The sequence below is a fragment of the Plectropomus leopardus genome, chromosome 13 (assembly GCF_008729295.1).
Source record: "Plectropomus leopardus isolate mb chromosome 13, YSFRI_Pleo_2.0, whole genome shotgun sequence".
In the NCBI taxonomy this organism is placed as follows: Eukaryota; Metazoa; Chordata; class Actinopteri; order Perciformes; family Serranidae; genus Plectropomus; species Plectropomus leopardus.
Window position 1 is genome coordinate 4,354,208 of NC_056475.1, and position 27,412 is coordinate 4,381,619.

General features: G+C 39.0%; 1 protein-coding gene across 1 annotated transcript; it reads left to right on the top strand.

Annotated features, from left to right (window-relative positions):
* Positions 1-872: 872 nt before the first annotated feature.
* On the top strand, positions 873-27,024 carry c13h21orf91 (chromosome 13 C21orf91 homolog). Its single transcript, XM_042499534.1, has 6 exons — positions 873-961; positions 4,887-5,020; positions 19,879-20,385; positions 23,008-23,070; positions 25,219-25,405; positions 26,952-27,024. The coding sequence occupies exons 2-6, from the start codon at positions 4,894-4,896 to the stop codon at positions 27,022-27,024; spliced, it is 957 nt and encodes a 318-aa protein (XP_042355468.1). The 5' UTR covers positions 873-961; positions 4,887-4,893.
* The last annotated feature ends 388 nt before the right edge of the window (positions 27,025-27,412 follow it).

Genomic DNA, 27,412 nt, shown 5'->3' on the forward strand with positions numbered 1-27,412 from the left:
ATCGTTTGTGTCTATGTATGGCCTTTTCCCCTTTTAGCAGCCTAGATGCTGTGAGTTCCTGTGTCTCTGCAGCTGTTTTGCATATTATTGTTGTCATTTTCAGTTTCTTGTGGTCATTTTGAGCCTGTTGGATCAGTACATGTTTATTTGAGTGACATTTTGCAAGTGAAGACCAAGGGAGCCCCTGCCACTTATGACCCCTGGTCCTGTGCATATTGATCCATCCATCCATTCATCCAACTAGAAATACACTCCACGACTGGTTAAAATAAGAAAAGAAAAATAAAAGCTGAACATACAGTTCGCCAAATAACGTTGAACAGTAACTGCTATTAAGCTATTTATGGCTTTTCCTATCCGTCTTTCGCGGGAATTCCCCACGTGTGACTTCATGTGAAGGAGAATAAAAACCGAATATCTTGATGATGATGGAAAAGTCGTCGTAAATACAGGTAAATGTCCTTAATTAATGTATTTAACAAGGTGAAACTGTTTTAATATTACTGTTTTGTATTTATTGCTGTGTATAATTACACCAAATCCCCAAATTCCTCTTTTCTTATGTGGGAATGTTTTGATGACGCCAGGACGCCTTAACTTGACTTAACTGTAGGGGTGTGTTAACGGCTGCTGCTGTTAACGACAGCTTATTTAATAAAAGTAAATGAAAGTTATCTATTTTAATAGAGGAGTTATATGTTTGTTTGTTTTTTATAAGAACTAAAATGTGTATTTTGTGTTGTAAATAAGGGCAGAATGACAATAATCAAAGTATTTGTGATTGTTGTCACCCCTCGGGTAAACTAGTGGTTCGCTCCGCTGAGAGGGGAGAGAGGTTCCTGTAGCTGCTGAGGATTTGCCGTGACGCGCTGATGTTTGTGTCCTCACCGCTGAGGCAAAGGAGAACCGAGGGGTCCACACATAAAGGAATACCTGTCCGGAGACACTCTTTCACGTAAAGGTGAGTTTCTCAAAAAGTGGTGTCCCAAAAATACCGGCGGCGGCTTCAGTTTGTCGTCTACCTCGCTGTTGAACAACGCGAAATAACGGTCACGAATCAGACGTTAGTCGGAGGATGCCAGGGTGCTACTGCTAGCTTAACTTCTTGTTAGCAGGCGTTTGTTTAACGGTATGTGTGTAAACAATCGGGGTACTTAAGTTTATTTGTAGCCGAACTACTGTTTCTCAGATATTAAGACATTTAAACTGTTGACAAGGAAAAAATACGATTTTGTGGATGTTTATTGTGTGTGTGGATTTTAACTAAGTGAAAAGTTCAAATGATTTCTGAAAGCTGATTTTAGCTTTAACTAGCTGCTCTTTATAAACACTGTTGAAGTGTCCTCTTATCAATTGCTAACGAAATCTGGGCATTATTACTCTGTTTTAGGGCTCGTAAATACGGATAATAAAACCCTTATTACAGTTAACTTTTCGTAACCTGAGTACATTGGCTTTATTTCTCCCTAAAACAGTGAAAGAAGGCAATAAGCAACAGAGGAAATGGCCCAAATATAGTCTATTTAAATAAATTAAACTTAAATGTATAATTTAACTATTACAAATTAGATAATATAAAATATTTTGCTTTTAAATAAATGATTTAAGTCCACATAACATAGCTCAAATATCTCGTTGATCAAAAGTTTTTTTTAGTTGGCTCAACTTATAATCAATGTGTTTCTCTAAGTTCATTGATGAACTTAGATGACCTTAAAATTTTTGCTTTTAACTCTTTGGAACCTGTGAAAAATGGCTTAATTTCTTTCAAAAACACACAATTAGCAATGATAAAAATTATATAACAATATATAATATATATATATATATATATATATATATATATATTTTTTTTTTTTTTTTTCCCTAGCTTTTTTCCTTTACCCTAGACATTTTTCCCTTGCTTTTAAAAAAAATAATTTAAGTCTACTAATTTCTTGCAATGTGTGAAATATTTCTTACCAAGATGCTCATTGCCTTTTTTCCCATGTTTTTGAAAGAAATCGCACCAATGTGTTCAGGGTTCAAAGGTTACTTGTGAAAGTTGTCTGAAGGCAGCACAAAGGAAGTGATGTCGCTCCAGGTTTCAACAGGTTAAATAACTGTCAGCTCTATTTCTTTTTATCCTTATTTATTGATGAGCTGAACATATACAAAACATTGGTAAATGAAATAGCACAGGTAACAAACAACAGTCAAACTCGGGTATGTCCAAACTTGTTTGAATGGGGGCCAGATTAGATTAGATTAGATTAGTGTAAAAATGTAGTTGCTTCTTACACTATGTGGGTCACTAAAACAATGATTACATACAGATTAGATAAATGCAACTTCTCATATTCCAGTGTAAATGTATTTAACTTTTCATTGGCCCTCACTGTCGATGCTGTTACACTTCTTTCGTTCTTAATTTGTTTGTTCTTTGCATTTAATGTCCTTCTTGGTGCATGTCTACAACTGTTGATAGTCCTGCCATGAGTTGGGGGAAAAAAAGTAAAAATGCGGAGTGATCTTGCTTGATTAACGCATTTTGTGTGGCGGGACACATATTGTATATTCTGTAAGACAAGCCATGGGCTGTTTAAAATCTGTCCAAGGGCCATGGCTGTTGATATGCCTGGTCTAACTGAGAGAAATACATATGCATGAGGAATATACAGTAAATGAAGTAAACAGACAATAAATAAACACATAGAAAATAAATACAAATATGTATAAAAGGAAAGATAAACAGGAGTAAAAGCATTTTAAAGTATGGTTCAGTTCAGAGCTTTTATTGTTCCTCAGGGGGAAATTTGGTCTGCAGATGGCATCACAAAACACAAAAATACATAAACAGGCACATATGGCATTATAGCAGCACACAACCACACTTGATTAAAAGTGGCCTCAATCAACAGTGAAGGTGAAAGTATCAGTAAAAGTTTTTAGTTTTGTAGTAAGCTGAGTGATCTGAGAGATTAACTTTCAATTCTAGGAGGAAAGATAAACATGTAGGGAGCTTCTTTTACTGAATAAAATAATATGGCTTTTAGGATAACAACATTAATGAGATACTCCAGAGCACTATTGTCTGGATTATCATTGTAACAAGTAATATCCCTGAGGTTAAAAGAGTAAACCGAGTTAGAGGATTCAAATAGGTGAGATTCAAGATCTGTTCAAAATATTTTGGATACGTAACATAAAAAAAACAAAGCTGAGAAATATTTTATATTTTATGTGTACAGAAGGAGCAGGGAGTGTCAGTGTCTGTGAACTTAGCAATAAGACTGGAACTGTCAAATGTTGTTGTTTCGTTTTGCTGCCTCTGACTCTTTCCTGTTCTCGAAAACAGAGCTCTCGATATGACTCAGAAGTGTTATAAACCCGCACTCATGACCTGCAGCATCCGTAACATTATTATGTGCAGCATGTCACAAGATAGAGTGTCAGGGTGTTTTTGTTTTTGAAACCTAGTCGTACATAAAAAAACGTCTTTCTTCACATGAATTACATCACATGAATGATAGTTTTGCTTTTCATTTTGTGGAAAAGCATTGCCCAAAGTTGTTATGGTGGAATTAATATCCCCAAAGGGCATCAGTACCATTGAATATATTTTTTAGTATGATTGATAAAGTAGGACAAGATATAACTTTATTTATCCTGAAGGAAATTGCTGTGCAGCAGAAGCAGTACCAAGTTAGAGGAGTGAAGACAAAGCACGTCCTGAGGACTAAAGTAAAGTAGCAGTGGTGGATGAAGTGTCTAAAAGCCATACTTAACCCTTTAAAACCTGAGCAAATTAGTTTGATTTCTTTCAAAAACAAGGGCAAAGGCAACAAGCAACTTAACAAGACACTACCCAAAATTTGAAAAAAAAAATGAAAATAACTATAAAAAATCTCCAAGACCTAAAAGAAAAGATATATTTATATCTTTTATTACATTTTATATATGAAATTATTATAATCATAAATATAGTCCTCTGGACTATTTTTTTGGGATAGTTTTTTTAAAAATCCCCCTTCTTTTTAAAATATTATTCAGGTACAAAGTACAAATATCTTACCAGAAAATGACTTTGATAGAAGTTAAAGTCGTCAGTTAAAATACTACTTGGGTAAAAGTTTCTGATATTTACCGTACTTTCAGTTAAGTATCAGAAGTAATTTTATGATATTGTATGTACTTAAATATTAAAAGTAAAAGCATGGGTAAATGCTGCTAATAAAAAAAAAGCAAGCAGTCAGAAAGTTTATTTCTTCATAACATACACCACCTTAAAAATTAGTCATACAGTCTGTCGAGCACGGTGTATTTGACAGCAGTTCAGCATGCCAAGATGCCACAAAATGTTCAAATCTACTGTTGCATTGTACACAACTGAATGCTCCCATTCACGTGATTATCAACTGAAGTAGAAAGAAAACAAAGGGCATCAAATGAAGTGGTGTTTTGGATTGGTATCACTTAAGGGTTACTGGTCTTTGAATTGTAATTTTGTAAACGATACTCAGCCCTAGATATCTGCAAATGTTTGGACTGATATTGACTCAGACTGTGCTTAATATCATAGGATTTAAAAGCATGTTGTAATTATAGAGAGACTGTCCTGCTCCGTCTGCTGTGTCAGCAATTAACTCTACCAATTTCTTTATCAGCTTCTGTAATAATTTATTGATAATATCTCTGACTGAAAACATGGTAAAAAAGGACATTGCCTCTTTTACTGTATTCTGTACCAAAATAGTGTGAACCAAAAAAATATTCCCCCACTGACACTACCAAAAATGAATTTTTAATAAGTTTATTTGAAAATATGACCTAATTAGCAAAAAGAGAGCATGGTGGTTGTGCAGGCTTCATCCATGTTCTCATTTTCTCGGGTTGTTTTCCCCCAGAAGCACAATGAACGAGGAGGAGCAGTTTGTGAACATCGATCTGAATGATGACAATATCTGCAGTGTCTGCAAGCTAGAGACAGAAACGGGGACCATGTCGTTCTGCCATGTCTGCTTTGAACTCAGCATCGAAGGTAAGAAACGGGACTGGGGGCGTGTTTGCTCACTTGAGTGAAAAGCAAACAAACAGATGTTGAGGGAAAATAGAGCTCTTCACATAGAGCTAATATATTTGTGCAAACTAATGTTTCAAAGACACTTGTAAGTTAGAATATGTGTTGATCCTTAGAGGTAAAGTGTGCAAAATTTAGGGGAATTTAGTGTCGTCACCAGAAGCCAAATTATCCATGAAGGTCGCTTCCTTTCCAAAATTAATGGATTTGATGATTTAAACCACTAGAAACAGTGAATAAAGCACTTTCATGTACAAACAGTGTAACTCCGATGCTGCTCGTTGCAGTTGGTCTTCTCTTTATGGTTGCTGACATGAAAGCTGGAGCCAGTGTTTGGTTTGACAGTTCGAGGCTACTGTAGAAAGAAGATGCAACATTTGATCTCTGTAAATCCATGATTCGCGCCCTATATAAGTATGAACTGCTCATTCTAAGGTAATGATAACAAAACAGTCATTTTTGTCCTGGTGATTATACACTCAAGAAAATATACTTATTATATCATATTCCATCTCTGCTTCGTTTTATTTTTAACCACAGAGTGGCCTTTTGACTTTTACACTCCTGATCACACATACATTTCATGATGTCTGTCTGATGGGAGTCAGATCAGTAATAGTTTTAGCTGCCAAGACTCTCCAACATTTGTATCACACAATAAATGTCTTTTGCAGAAACATCCAGAATCTTTTTGATCACCAGTTCCCATCATAGCGAATAGGCCCGTGAGCCAAGAGCTGCAATGCAGCCTCAGAACCTTTCAGATTTATTGACGTCTCGTATGATTGCCCTCCACAAATGCTTCTTTTATCCTCTCCAGGAACAATGTATGAGACATATGTGCAGGGTAATGGGCCTGTCGGACCAAAGCTCTCTCTGAAGCAGGCCACTGTGATTCTCCCGTTTGATGTGCCACTCCAACTCAAGAGCATGTGTTTGAAGTTTTTTCATCTCTTAATTAATGAGTGGCCTATTTGAAGAAGAATGAGAAATCGGAAGGGATTAGAGATGGCTCTCATTCGGCTCTCGTCTCATAGATCCTCTGTTCTGCAGGAAGCGTGTGTGCTTACGTCTGCACAGTTTGATTGTGTATGTCTTGTAAAATGGTGTAATATAGCTGACTCTAGGATGGTATATCATTCTGTTGACAGGGGGAGAAAATGCATATGCATAAAAGATTTATGGGTTTACTCTCTTATGGTATAATGGAACTGAGTGTGGGGGTATTGATTAATCACTCTACTCTTTCTGTGCTGTAATAGAGTCTTCAGTCTCATACAAGCATTGTAAGAATAATACTTAACTTAAAGTTGTGTTAGTGAGTGCTTGGAAGCTCATTAATTCTCATTCTGCAGGATAACAATCTAAATATAGTAGAAGGGTGCAGCCTGGGTTTGTTGGCTTGTACAGTAACGTCAGAAGCCTAATTATAACTGATATTATGAGATTTTGTACTTGTTAAAAACAAACAGCCCCAGTGGACAACTGATCGTTGTGATATGTAGCATGTAGTACTACTTAGTTGTACTTGTTTGCTCCCGCTGCTCAGATTACCATTTTGGGGGCTCCAGAGCTTCAGTAGTAATCAACAGCCATTATTTGAATTCTAATATTTAAGATAGGTAAGGTCATATTTTTTGTAGAGCTGCATGCAGCATATTGCTACTGTCAGCACCTCTTTGCACTACTCTGTAACTCTTTGTTTTGTGTTTTTAATGAGACAAGCTAGTGCACCAGAGGTCTCTCCTCCTCTCTGTCGCTGGAGACTACTGCTGTAGGAGTGTGTAACCTGTGCTGGTTGGTTAAAGTCCGCCTGCTAGTGATGCATGGGTAACATTTTTTAAAAACCCGACCCAACCTGGCCTGCTATGAGAGTCAAACCCATACACATATGCATTAATCAATGACCTGAACCCAAAGCGCAAACCTGCAAACCGGAACTGAAAGTTTCCTGTAACAACCTACTTGCTGTTTGTTATATTGTATGTCATTTCCAGTAAGAATCAAAATTTAATATGTGGGTTTTATGTTTTAAAAAATAGCCTATGAAAGACAGAGAGACAGCAAGAAGATTATTCGCTCAGTAAGCCGATGAACTGGGACACACAGCTGATAACCTACATAGTTTAATTACATGAGCACTCAACATTACAGAACTGTATATTCAATGGATTCAGTGTGGACAGACATTACTACTGCTAGCACACACACAGTGACAGGGCAAACTGTTGGCCTCACACAGCCAACATTATGTAACGGTTATTAACAGGTTTATTGACTGAGTCCAGCGCTCTCGCTGTCGGTGTGAGTTTGTTGGGATCGTTTTTGCAGATGTTGAGCTGACTGGCAGTCCTGCGACTATCCTGCGTAACAGCAGCAACTGAAAGTTTGCCAACCAAATGGGAATTCAGGGCAAACTGGGATCAGACTACTGTACTGGATTCTGTGGTAAACACTGAAGGCTCATAGGAGTAGTCTCCGAATTCAAGAAAAGGCCTGACTAAGCATTGTAAAACGAAAGTGCAGAAACTGTATACTAGGTCCAACAAATTTATGACTTGAAAAAATAAAACCTTAATCCCAAAATCAGAAAACAAATACATACCCAGAGAATGAATATCTGAATTGTCGAGTATTTGGGTGCAGCCCTAGTGCATACTGTTGCATGTTTCAAAAACTGAACACATTTCAGGGTCACCTTCAGATTTTTCCTTTTGTTGCTTACTAGAATTCTATTCGGACACATGAATCACTGAATGGCTTCACAAACAAGACCCAACTTATTTGAATTTGGACATTTCAAAAATGCAGGGGAAAGGTTTCGCTTGTCTGGCTCAGTTCTCCGTTATGCGTTTCAGCCGGGATGCTATGCTCAGGTAGAAGGAAGTTGTCCAGTGGAGCGTTTACGTAAGCCGACGTACAGGTTGAGTCAGACGGGACTTCTCGAACCGTATCACTACCATTGCGTGCTCTTGGGGGTACAGGTTTAGACGTTGCCTGTGTGTGGCAGTGAAGTGGCTGTTATGTAACTATTGGGTCTGGGGGAGAAGAGGGGGGGTGTTTGCAGACAAGCACGTGTTTCTGATGCAGCTGAGCGTTTCATTGGTAGGCGGGGAGCTTGCCAGGCTGCATGTGGCCATTTCAGGCACGGCTGATTGGAAGGCCGAGCCGTGTGCCCGCTGACCGCTCATGTAGACTTAATAGCCACTGCACCCATTCATCCCGTGCCATCCTTCGTTAAATGAGAAAGAACAAAAAGTCCAAACATGCAGACAGAGTGTGTATGAAGGAGACAGAAATGGTCTTTATCTCCTGTTACTCACACAAACACACCCTCCCAGCGCCTTTCTGTTCTAAACCATATCATGCTATCTCAAGGGTGAATTGCTGCTACTAAATATTCATTGCCTTCGTGCAGTATTCTGGTTATGAATATTTAGCAGAAGCAATAAAAGTAGGATGGCGTGTTATTTAAAAAAGAATATAACCAGAGTGTATTGGGATGTGCAAATCACAATTGTGTTATACATGAAGGCCCTGTGTTTTTAATACCCTCCAAATGAACTTTGTTTGAGTTTGAATTAAATTAGTAAGTGAATTTCGTACAATGGTTTTGGAAAGAGTCATCTCCCTAAAGAATGTCTAGAATATAATATTTCTTTATCCTTAATACAGGACAAACCCTAAAAAAAAAGAAAAAACTCTTGGTCTGTGATGTTAACCATAGTGCAACTTGATAACTTCTCATCCAGTTGGCATTGATGGGAACACAACACCCAGGTGAACGCAGTTACTTCAGCTACTTAACCAGCAGGATTGACGTGTTGTGTTTTTTTCCTGTATAGCACTGATGTTGAGTTGTGGAGCTCTGAATGCCAACAGAGGGCCACAATAAATTTGTCCTCCATTTCTCATTCAAGGTGATGCTGGTGAATTTCAATATATAAACATTTCAACTCATGCAGATGCGTATTCATGCTGCGCAGTGTGAATTTGCGTCCCTTACTTTTCAGAAATTCATCCAAACGTCCAACAGTAGCTAAACCTGCCCTGTACACATTTGGCAAACCGCTTTGCAATGCTCAAATTTGTTCCCACTCTAAAATGAGTTGTGTCAGAAATGGTCTCAGGGACGCCCGGTAGGTTAGTGCATAGAGCGGGCGCCCAGTACACAAAATGTCCTTGCGGCAGCGGCCGTGGGTTCACTTCTAGCCTGTTGCCCTTTGCTTCCCTTCTTTTTCCCCTTTCGCACTCACACTGTCCTGTCAAATAAAGGAAAAAATGATCAAGATTAAGATTGAAAGATTAAAGGGAAAAAAAAGAACGAAACAGTCTGAAATCGTACATTGTATGCCCAGTTTATGGGATATTTTTCAAACTTTGCTTCCTTCATGGTCACAAAAAACAAAAAACTACTCTTTACAACTGTCATTAGTGGAGTGTCCCATTTTAAAGTCTTTTTTATATGATTTTGAACACATTGTTGGTGCAGTGATGCTCACCAACAACTGTCTACTGCTACTACTCTAAAGGTACAGCTTTGTCACAGCAGAGAGCAGGCCGATTATGAGATAACTGCTTACACTAAAGTATTAATTTCCACACACAGCCTCCCTGAGCTCTGCTCGGAGACTTGTTTGACATGGAGGTGTTCAGACTTGTCTGCTGCCAGCAGAATAAGGGGTCACATTTGACATTATGCAGTACTTTACATCAACTTAACACAAAGAAGACCCATTAATAATGAAACTATTTGTCTTCTTCTGATTGCATTAGATTACAAAGAGGCACAGGGTGCAGAGCTGTTTGTCAGCGAGCCTCCAGCCCCCAGTACCACCAGGTGCAAACGTACATGTCAAGGCTGTTTGTGGCAAAAGCGTTCGCACAGTTCAGCGCGGGATGACTGCTCAGGAAGTGCAGTCTTTGTTGTAGCTCCAAGTAGTTGTTTCCTGAGGAAACTGCTTTGGCCTGTGTGTGCTGGTTCTATCAGAAAGTACTGAATAGAAATTGTGTCTATTTATGTATTGCTCAACCTTTGCCTAACTGGGCATTTCTTACTTCTAGACCTTCCTTTGCTTTTTGCTTTCTGCACCTTCTGAGTGCTGTACTACACATGGTCACGCAGCCTTGAGCATCAACACTGTACAGCGGAAAACTAGAGAGCTACTGCCACGCCGAAAGCCTGTTCAACCAGTCTCCAGTTACTGATAATCCTCTGTGGGCGTGATGTCACTGTTTTACGATAAATGATTTCCCATATTTAACAGGAATTTTCATAATCATTGCTTCTTTCCTGACTGCTCAGAGTAACCTGACACCAAATCCCTTCTTGTGATAAAAAAAGATTAAAAGATAGTTGCCAAGAAAGTCAGACTTCCCACCCAGCCACGGATGCAGGAACAGAAGCAGTTTCGAACTTGTATAGCTGAAAAACATCTTCTAATCAGAATGTGCACCGTTTATGTGTTACATTTTTAATTGATCGTCAGATATGTCATTCAGCTGACAGTAGGAAGTTAGTTTGCAATCACACATACTGTACCTGATGTGGAAAAGTCATATTTGGGCTTTAGCCGCCTGCTTCTCTTGTGCCAAATTTTAAGGGTGCGGAGGGGGAGTTTTCTGCTGTCGTTGGTAAGTGATCAGAATCAACTCAGCATCACAGCCTTGTTACCCAAACCGCAAGTTCGGAGTTGACCCTCTTCCAGATGTTTTTCTAAGTGTATATAAATAAGGCCTTATATACACTTAGAAAAACATCTGGAAGAGGGTCAACTCCGAACTTGCGGTTTGGGTAACAAAGCTGTTATTTTATTAGTGGGACAGTTGTAAAGCTTTGGGTAGCCATGCACTAAAATGATTAACCTCATATAATCATTTATCATAGGATGATATTTGTGGAAAAAAAGGAAAGACTTTTGTCAGCTGTGATTGGATGTTCCTCATCACATGACATGCAGTGAGAGTTGCTGCTCTTCAAAAGTTGAGCCTGATTATATCTGGGCCGATTCTATTTCTGTCACGTTAAGTGAAGTGTAATCTGCACAGACAGCTGTTTAAAATGACAGAAACATCCCACTGTAGGCCTGTTTGTGTTTTTAACCTAATGATCAGCTCCCCTTCAGTCTGTCTGTGAGTGGCTGATTCCCCTCACTCACTACAGTGGGCAGGGAAATCCTCATCAATTAATACACACAGTGGATTTATGTAATTTGGTGATGTTTAGCTGGTTCTTGGGGCTGCTCTCAAACTACAGGCTGTACTTCCACATTTTCGTATTACCCACCAACCATGTCGCTGCCACAGACTCAGAGTATACAGCCGATCAGAACTCACCCGCCCCTCTCTCTCATATCAGTAAAATAGTTCTGTAAGTATAAGAATCGCCAAAATTGCCAAATTTGGTATTTATTTATTTGATTTATATAGTTTATTTGATAGGGACAATGCGAGTTAACATAGTACAACTTGCACCTTTTACAAACAGGCTGTACTAACTGATGTTAAATTAAAAATAAAAAAGACACAAATATCAATATTACATACTGTTACAACACAAAATGCTCACATCTCTGATTTTGCTTAAGCCAACTGTCAACACTTATTAAAAATCTTAATATCTTGTGTTAATTTTATTTTGGTGGTTAGCGTGTTCCACATTTTAGAGCCTTTAATGGAAAAGGCCGACTGCCCCAAGGAAGTCTTCGATGTGTGCTTTTACAGTTGCCACGTGTTGTACCTTTGGTGTTCCCACCACTGTCTTTCCTGCTGACACATTTTCAATAACAGTATCATATTCAGAAGACTTTACTGTTTGGATCTGATTGCTCAGTGCAGCATAATTTAAAGCAGGCAGGGTTTTTGGAACAGGCCTTATTGTATGTGACAAGCTGCGCAGTGTAAACACCTGAGAGATCTGACACTAGAGAGGAGAGTAAGTGAGCATTGTAACCTCAGACCTCTCTCTTACACACACACACACACAGTCTTTTGGTCTTTTCTGGCTCCTTGTCAGACAAGATGTCTGCTGAGCTGCCAGGTTTCAGCTAAAGCCCAGCACCTTCATTCCTTTATCTGCTTACATAATACAGAGGGAATTTGTGCTGAGGCTGGTAGAGCATCCAGCTGGGTTTAGAGTCAGAAAAACAGAAAATTCCAACAGCGAGCGGCTGGAACGATGCAGTCGGTGCTGATAATGGTTGCAGCTCTACAGGGGCTATTGTAGCTCTATAAACAGCTCGTTCATTGTGGTTGAACTCTTCACCCTTGGATGGAGAGAGGCCTAATTATGTTTCTGCCTGTGGTGGATGTATGTTTGAATTCAGTGGGGGTCCAGAGATTTGCTGAACCTACTGCATGGTCCACCTTACCGAGCCCTCTAATTTGGCACGATAACACTCTGCGTTAAATTGGCTGCTTTCCATGTGAATCCATCATTCTGTTTGAATAAATAGCCCCTTTTTCGCAGTTTATTGTCTTAAATGGACCTGAAAGTATAAATAAACGGTCTCATGGGGTTGATTCTTTCATGTGTACAACTGAAATAATTGTCTCTTTCACCACAGGTTTGTGAAGCTCTAAACGAACTTATTCACATATTCTAAACCACCAACTGTGATACCAATGTCAAGAGCTACTTCTACAAAGACAATTATCTTCTGCCACATTGTAGTGATGTACATTGTGCACCCACAGCAAAAGTAGCCATGCATCTCTGTTACAGTATCAGTTTACAAAAGGTTTCGTGGTATCTACCCTGCAAGACAGTGTAGTCTCAATGAATAATCAATATATTCTTTCTGGTTTTATGTGTGACTCACTGGAGTCTGTTTTAATGAACCGGCTTGTCGATTGAAACCAGCAGTGGACAGATGCAGTTTGCAGTAAATTGAATCCTCTGATACTGGATATCAGAGGCTCTTTTTTTTTTGCCAATTTTCATATTAGTAGAGCCTTTGCAACAGCCTAAAATTCTTAATACAAGATCCTGCAGTCCTGCAACGTTAGGCCTTATGATGGCTACTCTATTTTGTGACTGATAGGTCACAATATCCTCATAGCTCAGGTTTGAAAGTTGACTTTAAAAAGTAAAGTTTACGTCTAGGCCTGTTATTGATATATCATATGATAATAATAGTAATTAAAACATAATAATAGTAATTTTGCATATTTTTTGTATATATTATCAGGTGTTTATGAGTTTTAAAAAATGTTAGCATTTTATTATTAAAAGTTAATATAAAATGTTTTCATATTTCAATTGCAATGTCTAAATATTTTTAAGATTTAAAATTTCATTGGTCTTTGAAAGACTACTTGCATTGTTATGCTAAAATGTTATCGTTATATCAGTGGCATAAAATGATCTCAAAATTACAGTATTTTTGTTTATTATAATATTGGGGACAATATATTGTCCAACAAAGACAAATATAGTGGTAGACCTTCTTCGACCGCTCTACTTGAAAAAAGAATAATTGTCACTATACTGCACACCAGGAGGGCTTTCCTCAATGAATAAATAAATAAATCAAGTTGAAAATTTACTGTCCGAATATTATTTTTTGTCAGTGTTGTCAGTATTGAAACACTGTCAACATCCCTTTTGTCCCCAGCTGTTAATTTATAAGTGGCTGTGGTGTTTTGCTTAAATTCCATAAAAGATGACTGACACTGTGGAAACATTAATTATATTTTTTATGACAGGATTAGCCTGATTTATAATAATTATATTTTTAGATCAATCACTTGTACGCTAAGTCTGTAATTATGTAATGCTTGCCTTTTGTTGTAATTTTTCATTAATTTGGGAATATCCTTTTCTACTGATTTAGTAAATCCAATGAGACACTATTAAATGAGAGTATATAAATAGAGAGCTCTGTAATTACAGGATTAATATCAAATATCAAAAAACACATCTGAGATCAGTTTTTGTTTTTATATAGTGTGTTGTGTTAGGGTTCCCACTCCAGCTGCTCAATGCAATTATGATTATTTTAAACACATTTGATATTTTATGAATGTAAGTTATAGTCTTTGTTGCCTGTGTCTTGTCCTCCAGCCAAACTGCCTTCACCCAAATTTGACTGTTCCTCACGTTTTCGGTGCATATTGTGCAAATCACATATGAGCAAGGCAAATCACTGATGGATGTCTGTTACTGTTTTGGTTACTGTCACATTCGGCTTTTGTAATAGTCCATCATTCATTGAATTCTCTGCTGTTGTCTCCTAGCACGTGCTTCTGAAATCAAACTGTTAGTGGAAATAAGTTCATGTGTGAGCGGTGTCTCAGGTTTCAGTTATCTTTGGGCGGTTTCCACGCTGAAGCTGCAGGTGGTCTAACTTTTGTTGTGTTTCACTTTGACAAATGTGGTTTCCTACAACTGTGTAGTGGCGGTTAGTTTGTAGGTGCTTGTATGGGAGTCCTGTGGTGGTTAATAATAGTGGTGTAAATCACCTGTTTCTTCCTGATACAATGTAAAATTAATTCTTTGGATGAAGATATGATCCACGATCAGAAAGGATATCATGATATCACAATTTCAATATGATTTGATTTTGGGGGCCTGCAATCAAAATGAAACAATATCATTTGATCATTTGAGACAAACAGTTACAGAAGAGGCTTCCTCCTCTTTTTTTATTTTAGCCATTAAAGATAAAAGCATAGCATCAATAACATTAGTAATTGTAGCCGGTCAAGTGCAGTTTTTTAGACGAAACCGTTCCATTTTAACTGAAACCATGATCTTTTTTCCTAACATGTCTAGGCTATCTGGTTTAAAGTCCTGGAGTCAAACTTCTTCCAACAGCCATAAAACATGGATTATCACATAATCATCATCTCTTCTTCTCATAGCTTAGAAATTGACATTATTATTATTTATACTTTTCTCACTCACAACACTGCATCTCTTGACAGAAATGCACGGATGGATTCAGACTGCATGCTTGTTTTTTCAGTCAGAGAGCAGCTCATGTTGCTGAGGGAGGTTAGCGGAGTGAGATGTCCCTCCTGGCAGTTATGTTGTATTTTAACTCATAACGGCATTGTTTACATATGACATGTGCTCCGTCTGTTGACCCTTATTTTCTCTGAAATTCCAAAATATTTCTACACAGCTGATTTATTGCACAGTAAATAGCATTATCCTCATCATCTTTCTCTTGGCTTCTTCTTATTTGCATGACACTTTTTGACGACAAAAAAATTCAACATAAAGGCGTGTCCCAAAGATGTGGATCGATGTTTTCACTTTGCATTGATCAAATTGCTTTGTTTATTGTTGAAAAGACTTATTAATCCAGATCAATGGATCGTCATATCCCCACTTGTCTGTAGGTGCAGTTGTGGAAGATCTGTTGTGGTTAACAGGTGGTTTGAGGTCAGTATTTCGGCCACGTGAGCTCTCGGTTGGTGTCCCCGTTGGCCCGTGCAGCTGCTGACAGCACGTTCTTCTCAGCTGTGCCATGCAGCTCTGTTTGACACCTTAGCACCAATGACCTCTGTCCCACATGTCCCAATACTTTCAGCCACACAAGTGTGTCAAGGCTTGAGTGTCTTTGCTCAGAGCATACACAAACTGTTCAGAGAAAAACCACAAGTTTGCAGAAGGTTGCTCCAGGCAGGGTAAATTGTGTCAGCCTGTTCACTGCACCTGAATGTTAAACAGAAGAGTCTCTGTATTTTGTCTGTATGTATTGAAACTTTTTAGGCAGAGATCTTTTTCCATGATGGCAACCACAAGTCTGCAGAGTGGAAGTCTGAGTTAAATTTGGGCCAAACCATTGCCACAAAATAGGGAGCAGGACTGGATCAAACAGCGGGAATGTCATCAGCCTGAGGATTATCATGCGGTCATGCTGGAAGCGTTCCCTTGGTTACTTTACTATTTGAATGTAACGGGCATCATTCTTCCTCTTAGTCTTGGTCCTGCTCCATTAGTTTCTAAATTTTTCCGTACGTTGTGACCAAAAGCTCATGATTTTTTTTTGGTTTCAGTTCAGCTGAAATTCAACCCTTCACTTAAAGCTTAAAGGGGGAAAACTGGAAAAGGCAAAAGAAACAGCCATCCTACAGCTCTACCAAAAGATGACCACGGGCATTTGCAAGTGGTGGTTTAATTAACTACTAAAAATCAGTATTGGCCCTGAAAAACCAATATCGGCCGAGCCCTAGTCACAAACATAATTCGTAATCACACCTTCCCATCCATGGTCACATCTTTCCAGCTTCATGTTTTACACAAACCTCGATACGGCTCAGAGGCGAGACAACTCTGTCCACCCTTTCCACGATCGTACTGTATATACAGAACAGCACAGTGGCAGACTGGCGCTACAGGCCGCCACGAAAAAGACGACGAGTATGCACATCTGCATCTGCAGAACAGCGGATAGAAACACCCTCTCTCTGAAATGAACTGTGATTGGCCAAAGTCTCTCGTCATGGGGTAGATTTTCTAGGTGCAGAAGTCAAATTTTCTGTCTGTCAACTTAGATTACAATATGTTCAAAGTTTATCATTTTTGCCCGGTGGCGCCAAAATAAAACAGCCTGCGCCAGCTTTGATTTGTAAATAAAACACAGTCAAAGATAATCCTTGATAAATCAGACTTTTGTAAGCATAGTTTTAACATTGTTTTCACATCAAGGGTTTTATTTTCTGGTTTAAAAAACCTGGACCACTTGATTTCTGATTTGATCAAGGCTCTGGCTCTCCTGCTTTTTGTATTTTATGATCATTCATATCTGCTCTCTGCAACAACTGATTAGAACTGAAAACTCTGAATAACACCAGGCTTTTTTCATCGGACTGAAGCATGTGTCCGTGTTTTGTCCCTGCTAGATGTTTCACTGAATGACAGACTAACCTTGACTCATTCCTTACAAAAGAGCAGGAAAAAACAAGCCCATTGGTCGTAAGCGCTGTTGTGCTTAATGTCTCTCGCTGTTGCAGCTGAACAATGTTGATTCACCTCCAGTGAATAGTCTGTGTGTGCGTGTGTATGTGCTTGTGCTTGTGTGTGCAGCCATGAAAGACAGTAGTGCTAAGCTGCTTAGCCGGAGCGTCTTTGGCTGGTGGTGCACTGGCCTGGTTGTTGGCCAATGATTTTCCTGCTAGGCAAGTGGTAGTCTGTGTGTTTTTGTGGTAGTCCAAAGACTGAGACTGATCGGATTATAACATGGCGGTTAGATTGGCAGAAATGTCCTGCAGCTATTAGTAAAGCATCTGGAAATTCATTGGCCATTCAGTAGGCAATATTTTGACACATTAAACTCTATATGTACTGCAGTTCCTTCACAAGACTTCACTGTTGTAAAGATTTGTCTTTCTAGGCACTCAGGTCACAACACGGATATGCAGAAGCTAAGAATAGACCTCTGCACACACAGGTTGTGTAATGGTCTAAAACCTTCCTATGTACTGAGGTATATGAGATCCACTAATGCTGACTGTCCCACATCGGGTATGGAGTATTTGCTTTTATCCTGCAGGCAAGTTTTCAAAAGACATATAGGGAAATCACATGAGACAGAAATATCACAAAACAGTTGTCCTTACAAAAAAAGAAGGTGCTTAAAACAGGAAGGAGCCACTGATGTTCCTTTTTCAAAACGTGTTGAAGTGAATTTCAGTTCTGCTCTCTTTTGTTTCTGACTAGTAGTAGTGGGGCAGCTGTGGCTTAGAGATAGAGCGGGTTGTCTGATAATCGAAACGTTGGCAGTTTGATACCCAGGTCCTCCAGTCAACATGTCGAAGTATCCTTTGACATGATATTAAACCCCAAATTGCTCCTGATGGTGCGCCATCGGACTGTGAGTGTGTATGAATGGTTACTGAGTAGCAGGTGGCACCTTGAACGGTAGCTTTGGCCAACAGTGTGTGTGTGAATGGGTGAATGTGACATGTAGTTTTAAAGCGCTATGAGTGGATGGAAGACTACAAGGGTGCTATACAAGTGTAGTCCATTTACAGTTTGCAAAAACTGCTGGCTGTTTTCAGCAAATTACTTGTCAGATGAATTTTATATCATCATAGAATCTTAAAGACTGCTGTGCTATTTAGATCATGTCAGCCACAGATTATCAGTTACTGACCCCAGTTAGTCTTCAGAGCGATGCATAAAGGAAACCAAAACCTAAACTTGTGTGTGTGTGTGTGTGAGAGAGAGAGAGAGAGAGAGACAGAGATGTGGTGGTAATGCCCTGTGGTTTCTTGTGCTCATCTGTCTGCCGAAAGAGACATGTGTGGTAAACCTACCCAAGTGAGCTCTTAAATCAACATGGACATCAGTGACTAATCTCCTCACCTCGGGCTCCATCACGTACGTCTGTCTGCTGAGAAATGCAGGCAGTGAGAAGAAGGCCATCACACAAACGCCTGTGGAGCACACACTCACTTCAGCTTCATCTGCCGTCTCTACCACACACACAGTTTTTTGCTCTCGTTCTCATTCACCTTCAGCTTCCCTTTGTTTATCAAAGCTGTGGCCCATTTTACTCAGGTTATTTTAATTTTGGTCCACTTTCTTCGTGTTAATTTCCATTGTGCCCGCTGAAATGGTTACACTGTGACCTGTTTTGATTGGATTCATGAAGCATTACTTTTTTCCCTGTAGAGGTACTTTGTCTGTTTGCTGTGTTTTTATGGCGTGTCCTGTTGGTCTTGAGCAGACCTGACTGAAGACACAAAATTAATTGCAGTGTAAAGTGACAATAAAGTTGTATCGTATCATATTGTATCTCATTGCATCACATCCTACCGTACTGTACCGCATCGTATCGTATCGTATCGTACAAATCAAGTCTTAAAGGGTGAGTTGGGTATTTTTTAATTTAGACCATATTTTTTCCATGTTTTGTATCTAAATTACAATTTTTTTAATTAGTCTAGTCTGAAGTCTAGAAACTGCAGGCACAAACAAAGCCAGCAACCCACCATAAAAAGAATCAAATTCATTAAAACTAACTAAATAAAAAAAATCATAAAATAATTTTAACGATGAATAAACCGATAATAAATACAAAGACATGAGTTAGAACTACTAAAAACATGGTAAAATTCAATAAAATTAGAATTCAGAATAGACCATTAAAACAGAATAATACATATGAATTAAAATAAATAATACAGTTAAAAACAGAATAAAAATAAAACAAATAGATCACTAAAAGATGATTACACACGAGTAAATTCAACAAAATAAAATAACAAATAAACCAATTAAAGTAAAAGCACACCTGAGTTGAAACCAATAAATGAAAATGAAATGAAAGCAAACCAAACCACAAGTTAAAATAATAAAACCAGACTACTATAGTCTTGCATTGAACTTTAAAAGACAAAATAGAGACTTTCTGAAATTACCCCTCTGCTTCATGTGGACAGGGACCGCTCTGCGGTCTACTTTCCTCCATCCCGTTGCCCGGTAAAATTTTCCAAATATGCTTTATGTGTTTGCATTGAGACTGTGTTAATCCATTATCCTGCTATCTCTGCGCTCCCCTGGCTAATCCACTGCATGCTAAGCGGCTTTCACAGAGAGATCACGACGGGTCAATCTGCCAGTTTTAGCTTGCTTTCATACTAGTTTACTTTTATTTGCTGTGACAGGTTCAATAGGTCAGTACAGTATTTCTCACTAGCTGTTGAAATCACTGTTTAAATTCTTGTTACAGCTATTTTCTGTATTTTTTTTTAATGGGTTACGAGCTCTGCATCTTGAATTTCACTGTTTTTTGTTTGGGTGGCTGCAGCCGTGAGTTGTATTGTACCTGCTGACTCACTGCTTTATGTCTGTGTGAATGCAGGTGTCTCCTCTGCTACCTTGTTGCACTCAAAGTCCCTGCGCGGCCACAGAGACTGCTTTGAGAAATGCCACCTCATCGCCAACCAGAAGCTGTCACGTTCCAAGGTCTCCCGAAGTGCCTACGAGGGCATGAAGCTGGCCCTCAGCCAGAAACTGAACCGCATCATCCAGTACGCCCAGAACAAAGACTCTGTCTCCTCCAACGGCCCCAGCAGACGAGGGGCCAAGCTCCTTTGTTACAGCCAGCAGAGTGACCGCAAGCTGCTGCCCCAGTCGGACGCACAGGTGCCCCGCTACGCGCCGTGCTGGGACACGGGCAAAGCAGCCGGGCTGCCGGATTACACCATGGGGATGTTGGGGTGCCACACGGCGGAGGAGTTGGGGCTGCTGCAGGAGTCACAGTCCGATGTTTGGTCCAGTGACGGCAGGAAAGGTGTGCACAGCCGGAGCCAGTTATCAGCAGGAGGACAGACGCAGCACAGGCACCAGGGCCACAGCAGAGAAGAATGTGAGCACAGACAAGTTTTAACTCGAGTCAAGTTTTATCAGTGTGATTGAAGCGGTGACAGGCAGACCGGTTCTTTTCACAGCAGCAGTTCCTTCGAGTTGATACATGTAAATGTAGTGAACCCTAAATGATGGACTTGAGTTACATGACTCCATCTTGAGTCAGACTCGAGCCGGGTTCTTAGGTAACGAAAAACCTGGAAAAGTCATGGAATTTGCAAATAGCGTCTTCCATGGATGGAAAAGTTTTGGAAAACTAAATATAACCTGAAAGTCAGAAATGTGAAAATCCCAAATAATTTCTGTTTTCACAGTTTCTGTCTGTGATAAATGGCGTATTTTTTGGTGATTTTTAATGAACACAAGCCTTCCTTTAAAAAAAGTCAGATATTTTTAAAGAAAACATGCCTTAATGTATGTTTTTTTTTAAATCACTAAAACAAATTAAGATTTTTAAAAAAAAAATTCTTTAAAAGTCACTTCTTTCAAACCTGCAGGAAGGTATGTTTTCTTTTTACTGCCAATTTTTTAGAAGAAAATGCCAGTAAAATAAACACAAAGCAGCTGATTTAAGTTGTATGCCCCTCCCCTAAAGCAAAAACAAAAAAGTCCCTCCCAAGTGCTTCAAACATTATTTGACATCCCCCTCTCATAAATAATGAACAGTCCCTAAATTACATTTAAATATTTAGTTCTAACCCTGTTCTGAATTGACTTTTTTTTAAATTATCCAAACATCCATGTTCAACAGCTAGTGTTCCCCGCTCCCCAAACTGATCTGCAATGCATTACTAGCTATCAAGTATAAGTTTAAATTAATTAAGACAAAATATTGATTTTAATGCATTGATGCCGATCCCACTTGTATAGGAAAGCTAGGTAGCACCCTACGATAACAGCGAGTGCGAAAGGTCGGGATTCTCGAGCATTTGGGATGTTCGACAGGCTGATCGGTACATACAGGACACAAAAAAGTCATTCTAAAGGATTCATTTGTTTATTTTCGCTCATCTTGAAATTGAAGCAGTAGTAAAAGATAAGATTTTCTTTCGTTGTTTGAAGAAAACAACATTTCAACAGGAATGCATCACTGTTCTCTGCCTCTCTGCTCTCTGTCTGAACTCCAGCGTTCAGTGTGATCTCCGTACTTTTCTAAAAGCTCAGAGCTCTGATTAGTTGAAAGGCAGCAGACGAAACGTTAACACAGGAACAGAAAGTACATTCTTTCTCGCTCTGTCCTTCATCTTCCTCTCAGCTGTGATGTCTCCAGAGAGAAGTTATTTTTCCTATAACCTCAAGATACAGTTCGTCCTTGGCTCTCTCTTGTCTCGTCGTTGCTAAAGCTGCTTATGACTACAGACCGCAGGAATGTGAGAGAGCCTTCGATAGGTCTCTAATTAAAATTCTGCGCTTTTAAATGAAAGATGACAGGCGTTTCACAGGTACACGGTTTGCATTTATGTGTGTGCATATCTCTGCGTTAGCTTAAGAACACTTTGAATATCTTGAACCTGCAGTTGGACAGGAAACTAATGCAATTTTAGCAGTTTGTATTCCTAAAAAAGTGATCATTAAAGAAACTAGTCATCAAAAACTATACAGAAATGAGTTTCCAGCATGCATACTTTGCCACATCACCCAGTTTGTGACATAGAGAACTTACACAAGTTATTTTCCGTGAGAGACAATCTGTTGCCAGTCGAACCAGTGTGTGTGTGTGTGCGTGCGTGCGTGCATGCGTGCGTGCGTGCGTGCGTGTGTGTGTGTGCCAGCTCTGTGTCTAGAGAGTCACACACAGCTCTTTGCCACACTCTGCTGTCTTTATGCAACGGGTCTATTTTTGCCAAAGTAGCTTGCGTCTCTGAAGCATGAAATTCACTTGTGAATGTATAGAAATGCCTGCATTTATTGGCTATTGACTTAAATATTCATCTTTAATGATGCATTTTATTTATTTCTGATGCAGCAAAACTATTTTTTGTATTTTGAGGCAGGGAGGGAGAGAGGGTGGCGACCTGTTAAACCTCTGTTTAGTCCTCTCCTGCTCTCTGTGATCACCTTAACTGTTTTAATGCAGTCAGATTCACTGTATAGTATTTCTGTTAACCCTCTGAAACCTGAGCTAAATGGCTTGATTTCTTTCAAAACCATGAGAAGAAGGCAATAAGTAGAAAATGCAAAAATGTGCAAGAAATTAGAAAAAAATTACCTGAAAATTAGTTTAAAATAATAATAATTATAATAATAATAATAACAAATATAATAAAAAAAAAAATAAAAAAAAAATGATAAAATAAAAAATTTATAAAAAAAAAAAACAGAATGGACCTGGAAAAAGTGCCTGAATTAAAATAATTCTTGAAAATAATTAAATTAATTAAAGTATGGTAATTAAGTATAAGTATAGTTTTTTCTCTTGTTTTTAAAAGAAAGCGCACGACGAAAAAGCAGAGGCAACAACAGGTTGTTATATTCAAGTAAAGCCATTTAATGAGCTGCTGTATTCATGCAGGCAACACAACAAAAAACATTTAAACAATATTATAACTGTGTCTGAAGAACAGACGCTTCTGAAATTGGTGCCTCTCTCACTCTGATCTAAACTCTTTGTTTTTTCTTCTAGTGACGAAAATGAGTTTGGACGAACTTCATCAGCTGAACACCGAGCTGCTGATGCAAATTCAGAGTAAGTGTTTTTTTGTGTTGTGTTGTCTGGCATTGAGTGTGAAGTCTGCATTAATGTGGTGTCAGAATAATCAGAAAATTCGAAGTAGATGACTCCTCATACCACAGTTACAGTTTCAGTTTCTGCTAACAGCTTCAGTTCACAGCAAAAATATCAACACTTTGGCCTGAGACGAGCCGGACTCTTTGAAACAAAAGCATGATGGGATCCACTGCGATTTATTTAGTTTCATAACAATACTTTATATAACTTATTACTACAGTACTTTATTTAACTTTACGCTTTACTTTATTGGATTTCACTTTAACAGTATCTTATGTACCTTAATTTTATGGCAGAAACTTGATTGTAACTGCAATTTTTTTTCGTATTTTAGCAGTTGACATTAGTTTAAAGGAGACATTTAAATATATTTAAATATGTATTGTGTATCCCAAAAGAATATTGCAGTATTATTTTAAAGCTCCATCACCCAGCCCTATTCACTATCGAGGAAAATGATATTGAAATAATTATCGTTATCATTTCATCGCCCAAACCCTAATCCACATTGTTGTCACATTATGACTTAAAAGCTCACACACTAAATTCGGAGGAACAGCTTTCCACCTCAGGAATAAGGACCATCTGTGGAGCACGTGAATGCGATTTCAACTGTGCAGCACAGTAGATTGTACACAACTTTTTGAGATACAGTTAAACAGTTTGTCATTTTTATCTCAACATTTTTGTGTCTCCTTCAATCTGTAACGCTCATCCATGATAAATCCCCAGATGAAATCCTCGGTGCCCTCAGGAAAAAAGCTTTAACTGATAACACACCCAGACACAACAGCAGCACAGAGTCTAATTAAGACCGGAGGCTCCTCCAGTCACCACGTCATCCCCCCGTGTGACCAGCTGTGGTGAATTGGGCGCTGTGTGCTCGCTCATGCACACTCTGCCTGTCTGCGTTCCTCATCAGTTAGACCGATTGTTTGCTACACACAGTATAGGCGACGCGACACACATCTCATCTCGAGTGTACAGTTTACGTCATGCTCGAGCACCCACAGGGGGGCTGCTGTAGCAGGGTCTCGACAGAACGTCGGCATCAGAGATTCGGCAAACTTCTTTGAATTAATGCCCTCATAATCATCATTAAACTTTCTTGATATTTTCATCTTCTGTTGTGAGTGATCAGAGTCGGCAGCCATATTTTATCATTTCACTCAGAACAGATGGGGAGGTTATGCTGCAAACCGGCTTGATTTCTTTAAAAACCTCAAAAGAAGGCAATGGACAATTTTAATAAGAAATGAAGTAAAAAGTACAAGAAAATTAAACAAAGTAAAGTAAAAGACACACAAAAAAAACAAGGAAATTACTTTGAAGGGGGCTTAAAAAGTAATTCTTCTGTTACAAAGTGTTAAATATATAATATTAATATACATATAGAATTTTGAATATCTTTTTCTGGACATTTGTCCCCTAACTTTTTAAAATAATTCTGTAAATCCACTAATTTTTGTCAAGTTGCTTATTGTCTTTTTTCAGAAGACAGGAACAGGGGTCAAATGTTAAAAATGCTTGTGAAAGGCACCTGAACTACAATAATAATTATTATTGTTATTATAATTATTAAGTCTAATTTTAAATATATTAATTAGAAATATAGATTTCTTGATTTTTTTCCCTAGTCATTTGATAATTTTCTAATGAAAATTTCTCTTTCTTTTTCCTTTTTTAAGCTCAGTTCCACGTCATTGTATGTGATTTTATTATATACATTTTTAGTGATAATTACATTTCATACCAAGTTGCTGATTGCCTTTTTTCCACGTTATTGAAAGAAATCCCATTTTAAAGGTGTAAATACTAAGATTTAAATGCTGTACAAGAAAACTGAAGCTGTACAAGAAAAGTGCTGTTGATCCAAGTTTCGAAGGATTAAAGTGTTTAAGTTATCCTTGACTGAAGTTAGATTTTTGTTTTCCTTTTTTTACAGGTTTATCTTAAGCAGTTGCATTTTTTCGTGGTGTTGTCTTTGCCCTTTGACCCCTCGGTTGTCAGTTTTAGAGATTTCCTTTATCTCACCTGTTTGTGTATCAGTTGGTCTCGAGTGTGAATGAAGTCACTGACTCCCTTTTTTTGCCCGTCTCTCCACAGAGGTCTTCGAGGAGCTGACGGTAGCCGTGCAGGAAAAAGACTCTTTGGCGTCAGAGCTGCACGTGCGTCACATCGCTATCGAGCAGCTCTTTAAGAACTGTGCCAAACTGCCGTGGCTGCAGATCAGCCGCGCCGGGGTCAAGGCCAGCAGCAGCAGCAGCGGCGGCGGCGGGCCCCGTGGAGTGAGGTGCGGTGTGGGGCTTGTGGTCTCCGCTGCTGGGAATAATCTGACAAAACACTTCAAAGTGCTGCCCGCAGCGAGGCTTAAAAAGCCTTTATGTATATTGAGTGACTTTCCGACACTATGGTGGCGTGGAGGTGTTAGATCTGCTTTAGAGCAGCTTTTAAGGGCTGGTTTGACTCGGCCTGCGGTCTCGTGGTTGCGGTGATGATGCGAGGATTAATGGTGGTTTGCAGTTTGAACCAAATTGCTGGCATGTGACCTGAATTCCACTCACCATCATGTAGCCAGCATGTTAATAATATGTGTCACGGGGCTCAGAGTCCCGGTACACGTAGAGAACATGTTTTTATTGAAAAATGATCCATAAAGAACATCTTTTAATATTTACCTTAAAGGGAGAGTTCGGATCTTTTGAAGCTCGGTTTTAAGGGGTCCATATTCAGTGTATTACATGTCGTAGATGTCGGTCGGCACGCTCCAGTTTGATGAAGCAGGCTGGACTCCAACGTGAAAGCAGAGCTGTGGACGGGGGCAGCAGCAAAATGTACTTCATCACCTACAAAAATCTGTTTAAATGTGCGCCATGTGGGGAATAGTTTCATTTTTTTACCTTTTCGTCAAACAGCAGTTTTACGACCCACGCGTACTAACCAATCGACCGACATGCAGCCGGACATGGTGCACTGATCTGCACACACACTGCTAAATGCTCGTGGAGATTAATAAATACTTCGAGCTCTCGTTGCAAAATTGGCGCACCAAGTTGACCTCGTTTCCGAGGGCTCAATTGTTTGTTTGCATTTTTCGCTTGCCACTACAGCGGCGTAGACGAATGGCGCACGCTAACAGCATTTTGTTCTTGCTGACTGACGTTGATAAACGTGCGTCATAGCCTGCGATTGAGTAGGTGTTGTCACTGTACAGTCTGTATGCAGACCGTGTCGCACAGTGTAGCTGCACTAAATTTGTAAGATTGCTAAAATTTTACCGTCTGTAGGAGGCTTAACGGATTTACCAAAGTCACACAATAACACAAACTAACTTAGTGAGGCAGCAGTAGACCAGCAGCTGCTGCGAGCTAAAATTCATGATTTTGTCAATGAAGTCTGGTGACTTTGACAAGAGGAGATAATATATGATAATCATTTATTCACCCCCCAGCAGGGTGATTTGCAACAGTAAAAAAAAAACCGCACACATGGTAAAATAATGGTAAGGACGTATCGGTAAAAAATAAAATACTACACAGATCAGGAAGTGTAAAAAACAAAAGCAAAGCAATATAATAATAACGAGAAAGCAGTAAAAAAAAACAATATAATATGTAATCAGTAAAAAATGAAATATAATAAGGAAGGCTGGGAGGCTGATTCGCATTACTGAATGGTGAAACAAAAGCAGAGAAGAGAACAGAAACTGTTAACGCCCGTCTGACAGCAAGCGGTTTAAATATTCTGCACACAGCTGACACTCAAAGTGATGATCGTGTTTTTGGGTGGGACTTTTTTTAGATGATTAATATTCATTTTGTCTCTGTCGCCGTCCACAGCAGCACGCTGCTTAGTGTCTGTGCTCCAGTCTGCTTCTCCAAACTGGGGCCGACTCACATCTGCGGTATGTAATCCACCGACTGTGTATAATTACCTCACACAACTCCACTTCAAAACATCTGAAATATCTCTTCAGTTCAGACACAAAAACAGCTTGTCTGCTTATTTTTACCGAAATGATTGGGTTTTTTTTCTTGGTTTTTTTTTAGTTTGCTGTCAAACATTTCAGTTTTCAGCATTTTCATTTTCTGTTGATACATTTTCTAAGTTTTTTTTTATTATGTCAGATATTTAAAGATGGGTTTTAGCACCACTCGATAGTCCTTCACATGTCAGTATTTTATAACATGGTTTGGTGCAAAATACTTGATGCAGATTATCTGGACGATCACATTCATACTATCAGGCACTGCCAGTACGAGTGTTTGAGTACTGCTCTGATCTAAAGCATGAACAAGGG

Coding starts and splice junctions, on each gene's coding strand:
- c13h21orf91 (XM_042499534.1), top strand. CDS start 4,894: ATGAACGAGGAGGAGCAGTTTGTGAACATCGATCTGAATGATGACAAT. Junction 20,386..23,007: donor GGGCCACAGCAGAGAAGAAT/GTGAGCACAGAC, acceptor TTTTTCTTCTAG/TGACGAAAATGAGTTTGGAC. Junction 23,071..25,218: donor GCTGCTGATGCAAATTCAGA/GTAAGTGTTTTT, acceptor GTCTCTCCACAG/AGGTCTTCGAGGAGCTGACG.